Raw genomic sequence first — 15,729 nt, forward strand, 5'->3', positions numbered from 1 at the left:
AAGGCTCAAACAGAGCCCAGAAAAGAGAGAACAGGGGGTGCATCCACCCGAGATGCACTGAGAAAAGGATCTTGAGAGCTGCTCATTTTGACAGCCTGTTGTCTCATCTTGCAAGGGAGAGGAAACAGCTGCAAAGGACTTGTTAGCTTCCCCATTAAAAAAAAAGATCTATTAACTCCCATGTTTGCCCAAAGGGAGCCTGTTCAGGAGCTGACCTGCAAGACAGTGATTGAAGAGGACTGGGGGCTCTGCCTCTGCGGCTGTGACATGTCCCCTGCTCCACCACAAGCACTAAAACAAGCAGGATGCTGTTAGTGCTTGGCTGGAAGAAAAGTCCAACAGAAACGGTGACTGCAGTAAAAATCTACAATAAAATCCATCAGACACCTGTCAAGCATCGTGCCAGCTTCACGCCAGTGCTGGGAAGCCACAGGATGCCCCAATTACCATCCCTATGACCAGCCATCCTGAAGGGAAAGGAACTGTGGAGCCTGCTGAGCATGGAGTACCTCCAGCACAGCCGCAGCAAGCCCCTGCTGTCCCCTCCAACCCGCGTCCCCCAAGACCCTCTGCCCTTTGCAAAGGCACCTGGTTGTAAAACTAAGTGTTCAAGGCCAGGTTGGACGGGGCTTGGAGCAATCCTGTGGCAAGGGGTTGGAACTGGATGAGCTTTAAGGTCCCTTCCAAACCCAGACCGTTTCACGATTCTATGATTTTGCAGGTCTTTGCAGAACTCTTGTATGTTATAAGTTGTAACCAGTTAAACCCTTTGTCATGGGAATCAAAAGGAGTAAAATCATGTCCTGACTACCCAGGACTTTAATTATTTCTGTTCTCCTGGCCCTGGGAATAGCAGGATTGCTCTGTGTGCGTCACAGCAGCTATCAGACAGCTTGGCACAATTTTGAGTGAAGCGGCAAGTCACAGGCTCATTATAACGGAGGAATATATGTGTTACCTGCGGCATATGCATTCTGTGAAACCAAAATTGTAACCAGGTATACTACAATTTGAGTAAAGTTAAACAAGGATGCAAACAAATTACAAGGTGTGCCTGCTTGAGACAGATCACATGATGTGTTTTGCAATGGACTCTGCCCCATTGAAACACATGCTGGACAGGTTTCAGGAAGGGAATCGCAGTTCAGTGTTTCCTCTTGTCCTGTCTATTCAACACTGCTGCCCTCAGCACTGGATTGAAGACAGAATTTGCTATTACTTATGAATCTTTCCCTGGTACTGAGCTGCAAATCTGACTAGCTTTACCAGCAGCAATAATTACTCTTCATTCTTTGCAGCAAGAACACATAATATGATAATCCCCATTTTACAAATAAGAGCAGACACAGAGAGTGGCCTCTGTAAATAAAGTCCCATCAAAACCATCTCGCCAACCAAGTTTCTCAGCTCTGCAACACATTTTAAAGGACAATCACACTGAAATGTTGCTAGATCATTTCTCACATGCAAAAATCAGAGGTCCTTGAGTACCAATGACAAAGCCAAAGTCTGCAATAACCTGTCCATGCTTTTCCTGTTAACTCTGCATTTTAAACACAGAAACAGTTTCTGGTCTACCTCCAGCAGTCTCGGCTGTTTCACATAGTTTCATGTTGAAATGTTGAAACACAAGGAGTTGTCCATGGCAATGAAATGGAAAAAAACCAAACCAAACCAAACAAAACCAAACACAAAACCAAGCAAAACACAAAAACCCAACAGAAAAAAAAAACCCAAACAAAAAAACAAAAACACCCACAAAACAAACACACAAACAAACACAAAAAAAAAAAAAAAGGAAGACGAGAGGGAGAGACAAAGGAAAAGAGAACATGTTTTCAGCCTGTGGTGTTACCGTTGTCCCACACAGAGCAGCACAAGCTAATCTTGTGGACAGAAGCAAATACCAGGCAATGCAACATCTAAGAGGAAGGAACTCGCCTTCTGCGAGCCTCAGGAGGAAGCTTGGCACTTCTGTTTGCCATCTCCATGGCCTCCTCTGGACTTGCTCCAGCAGCTCCACGTCCCTCTTGCGCTGTTGCCCCAGAGCTGGATCAGGACTGCAGGGTGGGTCTCCCCAGAGCACAGCAGAGGGGCAGGATCCCCTCCCTGACCTGCTGCTCACGCTCTGGGGGTGCAGCCCAGCACACGGGGGGGTTCTGGGCTCAAGTGCACACTGAAGCCGGGTCATGGGGAGCTTCTCCTCACCCAGCACGCCAAGTCCTTCTCCTCAAGCTGCTCTCAATCCGTTCTCCACCCAGACTGTGTTTGTACTTGGGGTTTTTTTACTGTTTGTGGTTTTGGGGTGGGGTTTTTTGGTTTATTTTTTTCCCATCTTCACCCCCCTGCTCTACAAAGAGCCATTGCAAGCAATTTGGGAATATGCACCATTTTAAATTGGGATTTCTTTCCCCTGTTTTCTATTACTCACAAGGATGTCATCTGGATTTATTCACTACTGCTGACACATCACATAATGCGATAAAAGGTAACAGGTAGCTCACTTGTACGCTGATGAAACCAGCTCGTCTTTTGCTTGATCAAAGTATTTCCTATTTATACTATAATAAACAATTTGACACACTGGAGGTTTTTTCCTTCTCGTGTTAGCCTGAAGTTATTTTTCCAGGATACTGAAAACCAGCTGCTCCTCTAATTAGTACACTGAGTGCTTATTTTATTCCTCAGATAAAAGTGTCTTATGTTGTAACGAAACAGTTTGACACTCAAGTCACACATTCATCTATTTTATTGCAAAAGTCTGCTTAAAGAGTAGGCATCCCAGATAAGGCAACACATTTAATGTGCCATTTCTCTGCATTTTTATTAGCATTACTGCCAATTGGAAGAATTTACAAATAATTTTTTTTCCAGCACATAAATATATAAAATATTTTACTTTCCACATACTGGCAGAACATTTCAGGTCACTCTCCAGATTGCAGACAGAACTGTAGGCATCTCTCGTAGTCTGCGATATTTACATTCACAAAATACCTAATTATGTCTAAGAATAAAGCAAATCAAGGGTATAAATTAAGGTGAGGTCTGACCTCTATTTCCAGGCCAAAAGCAAACAAGAAGTCCTTATAAGGACAGCACACTGGAGAGATGCCCAGCTATACTGAACGTCCTTCTGCTGCCATACAATTGTGCACCATTTCTGTCTAAGATGTAAACAAAGCTTTGGCCTCATGTGAATCTCATGCTCTGACATATGATGGAACCACCTTTCCTCACCTCCCTTCCCCAAAAGAGGCATTTTTGCACAGAAAATCAAATCCCTTTTCCTTCTGTTTGGGTACTTTCATCTCTCCCGTCACAGCAATGCCGTAACACCTTCCGGTAGTTCATAAAATGATGGTTTTGATGATTTATAAGACTCATCTTGAGACTTTGAAATATTCCAAGTAGATTCTCATTTTTCTCCCTAATACATTTTTTTATGCCAACTATAATATATCCCCTGCAGCTGCTGCTTTCCTCTTCACCTGGGTGAAGCACATCTTGCAGAACAGCAAAGACCCTTAGAAGAAAAGGTGGAGAAGGCATTTGTAGGAAGTGAAGTGGATACTCCAGCCTCTGATGCTCTCCTTCCTTCAGTGAGGACTGGTGAGAGTTAGATATTCACTGGAAATGAGTGCATTCAGAGAAGTTGAACGGGGCAGAATGTACCTTGGATTGTGGTCCTTTGCAGGGCTGTGGAGCATCCTCAGGACAACATATGGCTAAGGCTGAGGGCTTCCCACGCGCCACCACTAATTCCCACTACTCACCCCCTGCCCCAGCATAGGAACCAAATATCTCCTGTCCCAGTGGCCCAAACTTGCCTTAGCTGTTGGGGTAAAAAAAGCTAAGTCAATGGGAAACCTTGTGGTCAGCCTCTTGGTAGTATTGGACAGCTGTCCCTGGGTAAGAGAAGCTGGGTTTTGATGCTTCTCAATACAGGATTTGCTGTGAGTGTGCATCTGCCTGTATGCAGGAAAATATAGCTTGCTCTGTTTGTCAGCCCCAAGACATCCTGGGGTCCCACTTTACTCTTTCTTAGCTAAACTTCTATCTCTTCCCCAGCCCTGCAGCAGCTTTGCTGTGCCACAGCACCAAAGCCCAGCAGAGTGGTAACCCACAACTCTCTGTGTACCACGGGCTTCACAGCACAGGACAACCTGCCTCCTAGCAATCCTGACAGGCAAGAATCCCCTCCTGCCATTCTGAGCCCTAGAGGACATTTGGAAGTTCTTGAACATCCTCAGCATCACTCCATTACATTCTGTGTGGGCAAACCCCGTCACTGCACCCATTTCCACCCTGTCAATGCCAGGGCTGCTGGCATGTCATCTGTAAAGGAAGGCTGATGGTAGCACATGGAAGCATTAAAAGCGATAAGACACCCATGAAGAGTTCCTGGGCAAAATCCAAGATGTGCAACTGCCATTTTCACTTAAGTTCAAGCAGCATTTTCTAACCAAGTACATTTTGGCTTCAAATGCAATGAATTATGAAATGCGCCTTCATTTCTGCTCTGATTTGGAGGCTCACTGTGTGTTACTGAACAGACACACGCTACAGCCCCAGAAGCAACTGTCCTTGGGCATCTCTGGAGTTGATCCCTGCGTTATTCACTGAGCTCGGTGAGATCCTCTGTGGCAGAAGGTGACATACAGGTGTGAAATGCTCTTGTCACATCAGTTTATGCTCAGCCACAAACCCACTCCAGCATACATTGTATATGCTCCTCTTAAAACATGTTTTGTCCAACCTAGCAATCCTGCTCACACAGCACAAGTGACCTAATCCTGACCTAGACGCAGCTGAGCCTCCCTCTGTATCCCTACGGAAAATGGAGTTTGCAATGAAAAAAATATTCAGACGAGCTCTAGTTACTCATTATTTGAAGCCCATCTGTTAAATAAGCCATGGCAGATACAGAGACTTTGCCATCCTGCAATGCGAATGTACTCCCAAGGTAATTTCTGATGAAAACTGTATGTTTGCACTAGGTCTGCTCATGCTGGTTCGGATTAAATAGAAACCTCTGCCAATTGTATTACCTCATTATTAGCAGACACTGGCAGCAGCCTTGTGTCGAGGGACAGACGTCTGGCTGCACTACCTGCCACCACATCATAATTCATGTCAGGTGCCGGGAGACGCGCAGGATTACTGCCTCCCTCCTGGCTTTCCTGACCACAGAGGACTCCTCCTTGAATGTGACCTTTCAACCAGCCAAGCTTCCCATCCACCTGATGCTGAGCCAAAGCCTTGGAAAATTTTGGCAACCCTCAGCAAGGATATGTGGGAAAGAGGGTGAGGCTGTTCCTGGGGGTGCAGTGCATGACTGACATCCCCAGGAGCACACTGGGTTCAAGCCCTGCTACTGAATGATGCTCATGCACAGTGGGAAAAGAAGGAAGAAGCTATTGTTGGTTATCACTACATATTTCAAGTTAAATCCCAGGAAAAAAAAAAAAAGATGACAATCCATCACAGAAAAGCAGCCATAAGCCATATAATATTAATTCAAGCCATAGAGCATTAATTCAATTTGCGGTCAAGGTAAATCTTTCACATAATATTCCCCTATTTGCTCAGTGCCTAAGGAATTTCCCATTACCCAGTCTTTTCTTGATGTATGGCCCATTTGACCTTCACATAGCACAGACTTGTGTCATGCCCCAAACCCTCTGCTCAAAATACTGCAACAACAGGCAGCTGAGACATAAGAACAATAAAAACACCCAGTGCAACTAGACTGTATCTTTGGAGCTGTTGGAACTGCTGAGCTGGAAGAGATGGAGGATCACCTCCCGTCTCTGCAGAAAACACATCAAGCTTGCTGAAAAGTCTCAAACAGGAATTTAACACCTTCCATCTGCAGCCCATTACTCTACATTTTAACCCCATCTCTCCGATTACAGGTCCCTGCACACTAGGAGTGTATACGAAACAGTGCCAAAGTCTCAAGTCTGTGAGACTGAGAGTCAGGGAATAACTGGAGATGAATCAAAACTGGAAGCCAATTCCACAGCACTCTTTTTCCAAAAAAGCACAGTGTTTCAGTAAAAGACCCCATGAATTGGCATCATGCTGAGTCTGGCCTTTGCAAACCTAAAGCAAAATCACCTGGTCTGCTCAGAAAGGCAGAATGTAACAAGGTGCAAACAATAACTTTTGGAGAAAATGCTTTTTCAAGTGATGGATTTCCCCCCCTGGCCTTTTCTTTTAGGAGTGAGATCATTTCAACAACTGATCTTCTCCATCCGCCAGGTTTTGCTTTACTTCGTTTCCCTGTCTAGGGAAGATGCTGAACACCCTCGAGCAGGGTGACAGCCTCTGCTCTGCTCCCCCTGGGCTGATGAATATAGTTGTACTGTGCATCTTATGGGGGCATTTGACTCGGATATCCCCAGGGAGGAAGGAGAGATTCACTGCCGCTGCCACCATCTCCCGTGATCTCTGCTCTCAGCGGTCTCCCCAAGGATGCTGGCATTACATGGACTTGCCAAGCATCCCCCTTCAGACCAGGGCTGCATCCAGCACCCCGGTGTGATTTCATCTAACTTTGCACAGTGTTTCCACCCTGCTGTGGCTGCAGAGGGGTGGGAGAAGGTTGCATCTGCACCCCAGCTTTCCTGCAGACTTCAGGCATCAGAAAGTCTCCCTTCCTGCTCTGACCAAGGACATTTTAAAGACAGCCCATTCACTGTGATCAGCTTTGATTGTAGCTTTGCGGCAGTTAACAAGACCTCCCTGGCTCCAGCATCCTGATGCTGCATTTCTCTCTTCCCGTTAATGGTGGGTTCTGTTTCTTTTATTACCTCTTAGCAATCGTTTGACAAGTTCTCACAGCAGGACTTTGCTCAAAATTATTCCACCCTTCTAAACTTCTCCTTCAAAAGCCATCAACACTTCATTACAACACAGCACAGCCTCCCATCCACAGCATCTTTTACATGCAAAAAGTGGTGAGGCCACAGGATAAAGCAGCTCTGCTCTGTTGGGTGCTCAGATCATCTCAGAGAAAGCATCACTGGGCCAGATGCTGCCCAGGAGTGCAAAGAGAAAAGCTACAACAGCCTTGCAAAAGCTGCTCTGTCTTCACCCAGCTGTATCAGCTGGTCAAATAGAAGATGCTCCATCTCCCTCGCATGAGTTGCCTGAGATTTATCTACAGGAGGTTGATGGCTCACAGTCATCTGCCCTTTCCCTGCTGTAGTGAAAGGCAAAGTTTCACAGCTTCCTGTTCAGACCTTTCTTGGTGACAATAAATGATCTGAGCCCAAACCACAGGCTGCAATGCACTGCGAAAGCTGCCCTCCAGCAGTAACAGAGAATCAACAGTGAGGACTCACCATCCATGTCAAGGCGTTGCATGATAATCGCCAGCTCCACCTCACTGGGCATGTATCCCAAGGAACGCATTGCCATGCCCAGCTCCTGCTTGGATATAAAGCCGTTCCCATCCCTGTCCAGCACCCGGAAAGCTTCACGGATTTCTGTAAAGGCGAACAAAGAATAGACAAGTTGTTAAGGTGGAGGGTTCCCTGGTCAGTGCATCCGGACACATGGGACACAGAAGCAGCGTATATTGCCTTTTGTAATGTTTATGATGCATATTTGATCATTTCAAGTCAGCATCATCATGATACACACAAATACACTTGTGTGTATGCAGTCATGCATGCACACCCCTTGTATGCAGATAGATACAACAGCATCCGCGCTTACAATGCCTATTTTCTGTGCTAAATACAATTGCAAAATTATTTATTCATTACATATTGAATTCCATTTCTCTCTGCAGCAGCTGGCCTGGACTGTGACCCATCCTCATCCACAGTAAAGTCTCCCTGCATATGGCTGCACAGCAAACCCAGCCCCATGCCTTCCTCCAGCAGCTCTCCTCCCAGCCCCTCAGCATGTCTGCAGGGCAGATTTACTTTATGTCACGTGGGCAGACCAAGCTCTAACTTTCTCCAACAAAACTATGCGCACAGGGATAGCTGTGTGCTGACTGCCTCCTCCGCAGGGTTGGAATCCTGCAGCCAAAGCCTGGATGCACACGTTCTCCCTTGTCCAATAAGTGTGAATGTGTATCTTTAAAACAATACCCAGGCAATTGCCATCTCTCACTTCTTTTCACAGCCTTTCTTTAGTTTTGCAGCAATAAACAGCCTCAGATCAATAAAAATGCTGATGGCATCAAAGGAATCGCTCCCATCATTCTTCCTCAGCCTGGCTCAGCTTCCAGCATCTGACTTGGCTTGCCCCCTCCAGACTGTAATAGCCACATTTCCTGCTCCTCACAGACCTCTCAACTTGAAGCCCCACCACCAAACCTCCCAGACCCAACTGTTGCAAATGCCAAACTGAGAAACTTAACATTTCAGCTAGCTTGTTACAACCCTGTTTACTTGAAAGGATTCAGTTGGAGGTGGGGAGAAAGAGGTGCTGATTTCTTAGATTTGGTTTAACAGCCTTTGCCCCATGCTGCGGAGAGGATAACACGGGATGCTTTATTGTATCTCTTTTGGGAATGAGGATATATGAAAACCCAGCATCCTGGGACTCACTGCAGCTTTGCTCAGAGGAGTTTAATCTTCATGTGAAAGCATTTCATTAGAAAAGTAGAAGGGAAAACACAGGGGTTTTTTATTTCGGGGGGGGGGGGGGGAATTAAAACCCAAAAACTCTATTCTCTATAAGGAAACAGACTGGATGGAAAAAGTTTGGCCAGTCCTAGGTACTTCAGTCATTATGCCTCAGACAAAAAAATATTCCCGATCTTGCCATGGACTGGAAGCATGCCATCTCTCTCTGCTCCCCACATGCAATGGAGGCACCAGCCCCCTGGAGTGGGGCTACAGGAAAAAGCTGGGAGCTTCATAATGCACCAAGAAATGGCTTCAGTGACGTCTTTCTAACAGGTTATTTAGAGCTTTACAATTCAAAAGCTGCTTCTAAACCACCTCACATCAAAGTTCACCACCTCCCTTGACAACACCAGTGCGTTAGCAAATTCTGCTCCAATTTCCACATGCTGCTTTCTGCTGTGTGTAATACCCTGGTGATGTGCCAGGGCCAGGGCACCTCCGCAACCTACTGCTTAATCTTCACCACAGATGTGGTTATCATAATGAGATATGATCAACTTTTAATTCAGCCAAAGAGCCCACTGATGCAAAAGGGGAAGATCCTATTAATTTCAATGAATATCAGACCAGATCTATAATATTAACACTTTGGGTTTAGGGATGCATCAACTGTGGCTTCTTTAAGCTTAAACACTTCACCTTGTCTCCCTGCCAGCCCAAGCTGGTGTAAGCTTGGTGGTATGGGAAGACTGTTGAAAGTAAGCTCGGCTGGAAGTATGGGTACATAATGCAAAGAGCTTTTGGAGTAGAAACGAATCCCATTAGACACTGCCAGCTGTAGTGAAATCTATTTTCATATGCTGTGCTGAAAGCTAAAGTGCAGTAAATATTACATCAAAATCAATTAATCTTAAAATAAACTTTTGACAGCTGAAGATGAAAGAACCAAATATATTGCAGGGAGCTGAGGAGGTATTTTAGAAAATAAAATATGAGTCTACCTTCAGAAAAGTTTGTGTGTTAGACTGATCCAAATTACATGAATAAATTACTTCTGTAGAGGTGCTCTGCTGTAGGATATCTGAATGCCAGTGAATATCTTCTCCGGATCCACTGATCTCAGAAAGTGCATTTAACAGCATTGCAGCCTTTAAGCCTCAATCAGAGGGGAAAACCCCACACATTTGGGGTCCAGCTCTGTACCATAATTCTCAGAAACCTGAACTTTTGACCAAGCCTGAGACATCTTTCACAAATTGACTCCTGGCATCAAATGGAGCTGGTTTTCACTCATCACTCTATAAATACCACTTGTGCAGAGGTATATTTGAAGAGCTATTTATAGGTTGAACACACTGTACATGAAGCAGCTATGACCTCAGTCAGTGCCTCCTCTTTATCTTTACATGTAACACCACCTCCTTATCAGCTTTTCTTTATAGTGACTCTTTTTCCTCTCACATACTCACAGGTGCTGTCCTGCACAGCACCCAGATTGTGAGCCACAGGTCTGAGCATCCTTCCCAAGCACAGCACCACCAACTCTCTCTGCCAGCGCTGCCAAAGAGCCGGCCCCAAATAGAGGTCCATGAACCTGTAGCACCCTGGCTGGCCCTCACCTTTATTTCCAGCTGTTAAATTTCATTACCCAAAGCTAAAAATACATCAGCACTTTCCCCATGTGACTTTCCCAAAGAAGTCACCATGGCAACTGATGCTTCTGGCTGAGAACTGGGAGCAGATGTGGCCCATGGAGGAAATCTGTCAACAAAGACATTGACAGGGCTTGGGAAAAACCTTAAGACCTCTTCCATTTCGGCTGGAAGCTGCTCTGCATACGGATGCTTTACATTGATCAAGAAAAGCAGTGCCCTGTTTTGTCTTTAGGAGGAACAGTAAAGATAACAGAGTAGCAGGTCTTAAAGTGATGCTGTCCCAGCAGCTACCTTGCCACTTGCCCAGCCTGGATGGCAGCAGAACCTCTACACCCAACCAAGCACCTATACTCAGATTACACCTCCCCTGGGGTGTTAGTAAATACTGATATTTATTTCCCTTTCCACTATTTAATATCTTCTTTTAGTCCCAAATTTAGGCAGTTGAAACAAACTGTATTGGAGGATAAAGAAGAAAAAGGAAGAAAAAACATAGAAAGATTTAGAGAACCAAAAGTAGCCCATTTTGCTGGTGGTGGCACTGGCCTGAGCCTCAGAAAACATCACTTTTTCTCAAGGAGCCCAGGCTAGGACCCGAGTGCTCTTCTCCATGTCTTAGTTTCCCCAGGTCCTGGGAACAGCGATACTGCTCATCTGTGCAAGGTGATTTCAACATCAAAGTGCTCACTCAACAGCCAGTGACTATTGGCATCACTAAACCATCTCACTCCCAGAATTAATTCAAACAGTATCAGCAAGCAATGTTAGCAATGTTGCTGCAAAGGAAGAAACTTTGTCAGATGGACCATACACGATGCTTAAAGCAGAACATCATTCAAGTGAGCAAGGGGAGAGAAGGGATCAGCATCTGGCCCCATCCTAATTAACAACTTTGATCTCAAAGGGAGAGTGGCCACAAAACTAATTATATTCCCAAATGATATAAGGCTGGAAAGAATTACTGGAACAAAAAGTCCAGTGAAAAGGAAGGAGTGCTGTGTGAATCAGCCAAGATTCCAGAGTAGAAGGCCCTCACCTGAGAGTCAGCTGTGCCGAGGCAGCTATGGTGAGCTGGGTGAGAAGGCACATCTCTCAGGCAAGTTTAGCCCAATGGTTTTCCCGAGGTGAGGATTTATATTGCGTGGGAGCCGAGAGCACAACAATCACTTCTCAGAGTTATCTGAGCATTCAAAAGTTGTGTGTGTGTTGCTTTTAATTCATTCTCCCTCTTTCCTCACATTTAACAGCTGCACCTTCCAGCTTCCCTTTTACAGAGCACACGGCTATCCAATGACACCCCACACACACTCCTCTGGGAAGACAGAAAGGAAGAATTATGGAAAAGGATGATTTTTTTTTTTATATTACCTTTCTGAAGGGCACAAACAAGACTCTTGTCAGAGACCTGACACCCAGCCTAGCAAGTCGTTAACTCTCTCCATCTGCATCCAGAAACACATCCTCAGCCATCCGCTCACATCTCACCCGCTCCAGCCCTTCCCTACAAAACACCTCTCCATGCTTCAGGCAAGCAGGACCCTGACCTTGTGCTCCCTTCCCCGGCTCATCCCTTTTCCATGATGAGTAGCAGGTTTATTTACAGATGATTTCCCTCTGACCGGTAACTAGAGGCAACGATCATGATTTTTGTTTTGCTTCCTGAATGAGAATGAATCATGGTGCTCCAGGAAATCAATTGAGCCTGAGCCATCGGTGTCCATAAGCTCCCCTCAGGCACTACAGATGGTTTCAGGTTATTTCGTGGGTATAAATATCACCACAATAAATTTTGTAATTACACTGTAACTACCACACCCAAAGTGTACAGTAATTACAATCAGAGTCCTCTGTAATATAGAGGACTCTGTAATATACAGTCCTTACTGTAATATAGAGTCCTATATGGTTATTTTCATTAGTATGATAAGAGAAGAAATACCACCACCCGAAATCTTGCAAGTCATCTCATTCACTTAATTGCAGGTTTGGGCACCAAAGTACAAACTGAATGATCTAAAAGCTGCAAATAGCACGTCCTCGAGTGAACTGTTCAGTGAGTCTCTAACTACTATGTCTGTTTAAAAGAAAAAAAAATGGAAATTTCCATCTCTCCATCTGCTATTCTTACACTTGTTTTTTTCGCTGCAAATTGCAACAAAGTGTCAAAATAAGTACATTTTTCATCTAATGGAAACGCCCCCCCTCCCCCCCCCAGCATATTCCAATTGAAAGTGTCAAAATATTTCACTTGGTTATTCTCAATCACAGCAAAACAGTTCAGCATGCCCAGATCAAACTCCTTCACCGCAACCTGGAGCTGCATCTACCTGAAGGGCTGCAGCATCTTGCTGAGGTGCAGGCACCAAGTCCTGTCAGCACCACCAAAAACATATGAGGACCAAGGCTGCAGCTGGAAATGGGGAATAAACACCTGGGATTAATAGTGGCCTTAGTGATACCGCAGGTCTGATACATACAGTTATGTTGAGCAGGCAAAACAAACTGGTGCTAGTCAACTTGACAAAGTATCTCAGCTCAGAAAGGTCTGCCTCAAAACAAAAAGTGTTTCGTCTGGTTTTTCCTTAGAGGGGCTTTTTCATACATAATTTGGCAGATTTTTATTTTTTTTTTCCTTCCCCAGGAAAAAGTGATTTGTGGAAATGACTTTTCCTGTGGTTTTGTTCCCAAACACATTTGACACTTGCCGAGTAACCTGCGGGAACACCCCATTACCATATAAATGCACAACATAAAGGCTATCTGCTGCTATTAGATGCTCTCTTCAATGGAAACCTTCAGTGCAAGCAGCAGGGGCTGGACTGGGAATACTTGTGGATATTTACTCCAAGGGCAAGCTAGTGTGGACAGCAGCACTCAAACTCCCTTGCACCAGGCTGTGGGGAGTAAATGTGGCTGCATCCTTCTGTGGGTGGTGTGAGCTGAGCAGCGTGGGACTCCATGAGCCATGCAGCTTTGCACGGGGCCAGCAGGGAAGCGCCGTGCTGCAAGCCAGCTGTCAAAAGAGTCTGGCAAAACAGCAACTTCCACTCTTCCCTGTAACTTCCCCTACTCTGGCCAGAATTTAAACCAGGAAAAAAGCAGGGCTCCCCTTCAACTCCTCCTGATGCCAAAAGAAGGGTTCATAACGTTGGAGATGCTGTGCTGTGGCCCTCACCATTAAAAAATGGAGAATAATCAAGTTTCCAGTGCCTGAGAAAGGTACAAGCTGGTTCTTAATGGTGAGGGATGAACTCAGAATAGAAGAAGTGAGGAGGAGGTTGGAGAGGATGTAAATGGCTAGGCTGCCAGGCGAGAAGAGAGCAGGGCTCAGCTTCTGGAGGTGCTTAGATTTCCATCTGTGATGCAACAAGGAGGGCAGGAAGATGGAGGAGACAGCCCAGGGACAAAGGAAAGCTATTTCAGGTGAAGAGCGATATTGATCTAAGAACAAATGATATGAGCAAATTTAGCCTGACGATTAGACAAAGTTTCAGAGGTGAACGACTGCAGCATTTCAAAATGTGCCATTCTGGGCACTTTCAGTTTCTGTGACCAAGTCACTTCTAGCAGTGGGAACTAGCTTCAGGGACCACTTTCAGCCCATGTTCCTGCTCCTCAGCATGCTAAGGAAATCTTTATTCCAAGTGTATCAGTTCACAGTGCAGCAGTCAGCATGAAACCAAGGTGATTTTGTGTTAATTCTTACATGAGGGATCGTGTAAGGTTACCATTTAACAGCATTAGGATGGGTGTTGGCTGCATAAGCAAATGTCGCATTTCTATTCATTGGATAGAAAGCATCCTTTTAAAAGGTCTCAGCACCTTATGCAAGACTCCACTGCCTATCACTGTCATTCTGCAGCAGGTGATTGTGGAGCCAGCACTGCACCACATGCCATTGCCAGAGGGGCTTTTTGGTCCCCTGGCACAACCCATGGGACCCCATGCCCCATGTGCCTGCAGGCATATTGGGTGGGGTGTTCAATGCAACTATCAGGAGACACCCTTCTTTTGACTTGTTCCACACACAGAACTCTGCAGCTAAGAGAAAGGAGAGGGCTATGTACCTCCAAACACACAGATTGAGTAAAACACAGCTCAGCCCCTGCACACTGCTGGTGAAAGCCACTCCTGCCCTTGCTTGGATGGTGCACTGGTTGGGCTTCTGGTCCTCTTCAGCTCTGGTCTCTGTGATGGGGCTGTTACTAAGGTGGGCAGTCAGTGATTTTATGAGGCTTTCTGGAAGTGTTGTAACCCAGAATTTTCAAGGTACGATAAAAATTCATTACTCCTTCTTGAAGGAAAAAGAAAAAAGGAACTCCTAACAATGAAAGAAGAGCACTATGAAAGTAGATAAATTTAAGATGCATGCTACAACTTTTGTATACCGCTTAAGAACCTGCTACAAAAAAGGTGAACAAGGAGAGAATAGATTTCCACTGCTTTCCAAAGAAAGCTCCATCTCCTTTTTCACTAGTTCTTTTTATAGGAAACAATCTTTACTCTCCCCTAATCCTTTAAATACAGGAAGCACAAAACATCTTCCCCCCCATGACACTACACCACTTCACAGCACCTCATGCACAGTCCTTATTCTCCTGGGAAGAGGTGAGCCACATAGAGAATTGTTCAACTTCACAAATATTTTTTGTAAGCTGCCTAGACAGAAGCCTATAATGTCTGGGAGGTGCTGATTTGGTTTATTGACATCAATACTCAATTCATCAACAGAAGTGAAACATTTGCTGGACATAAATAGGTAATGAGCTTAGGATGCTACCCTGGAGCATCTCGGAGAATGAGAGTGATTTGATTCAAGATTGCTTAAGGGATGACTCACATAATGGTGAAGAGATAATGGCTGCCCATCTTTTTTTTCTTTTTTTTTTAATAATATATATCATATTCATCCTGTACTGATTTACTGCTAGAACAGTCTTAATACATTTCTTACCAAAATGAGAGTTTCAGTCTGCAGTCTTGCCTGGCAATAACTGCCTAGGAAATATAACCTCTCCTGTCATTTGTAGCTCTTTCTCTAGACTTCGCAAAGGTGTCTTAATTAGACTTTGAGTACTCTCTGTTGGAAATTTACTGCCCAATATTCAAACACAGGTACCTGCCATTTAGAATAATGTCCTCGAAACAGCTTTGCAGAGACCCATTTGTTACGAGTGTCTCAAACACCCAGAGAGTTGGCTCTGGCAAAGATGATAAGTTGGCATCCTTCTTCCCATCGCAGAATGACCCTCGAGTCAGGACAGGCAGTACCTGCAGCAAGTTCTACTGGAGTTCGGCTACTTTCCCAGTCCCTCTGCCTTTAATTAGCTTCCACATGGCTACCCAGTGGCACATTAAACCCAACTTAATATGTTCTTACTACAGTTATACTAAGGACCACAGAAGCACCTTGGTCCCTGGCGCTGGCTGCTCAGGACGTACAAGACGAGCCCATATGCCTCCAAGTCCAAAGTGAGATA

General features: G+C 45.1%; 1 protein-coding gene across 4 annotated transcripts in view; it reads right to left on the minus strand.

Moving 5' to 3' along the window:
• CALN1 (calneuron 1) overlaps positions 1 to 15,729 on the minus strand; it is a 118,255-nt gene that overhangs the window by 58,610 nt on the left and 43,916 nt on the right. For all 4 annotated transcript variants that reach the window (XR_003989564.1, XM_030472715.1, XM_030472716.1 and 1 more), the window contains exon 3: positions 7,353 to 7,496. Coding sequence is in view for 3 of the 4 variants with exons in the window: in XM_030472715.1 (XP_030328575.1) it covers positions 7,353 to 7,496 (144 nt within the window). In the remaining variant the exon portion in view is untranslated. The remainder of the gene's footprint in view (positions 1 to 7,352; positions 7,497 to 15,729) is intronic.

This window comes from Strigops habroptila, assembly GCF_004027225.2.
Source record: "Strigops habroptila isolate Jane chromosome 13 unlocalized genomic scaffold, bStrHab1.2.pri S16, whole genome shotgun sequence".
In the NCBI taxonomy this organism is placed as follows: domain Eukaryota; kingdom Metazoa; phylum Chordata; class Aves; order Psittaciformes; family Psittacidae; genus Strigops; species Strigops habroptila.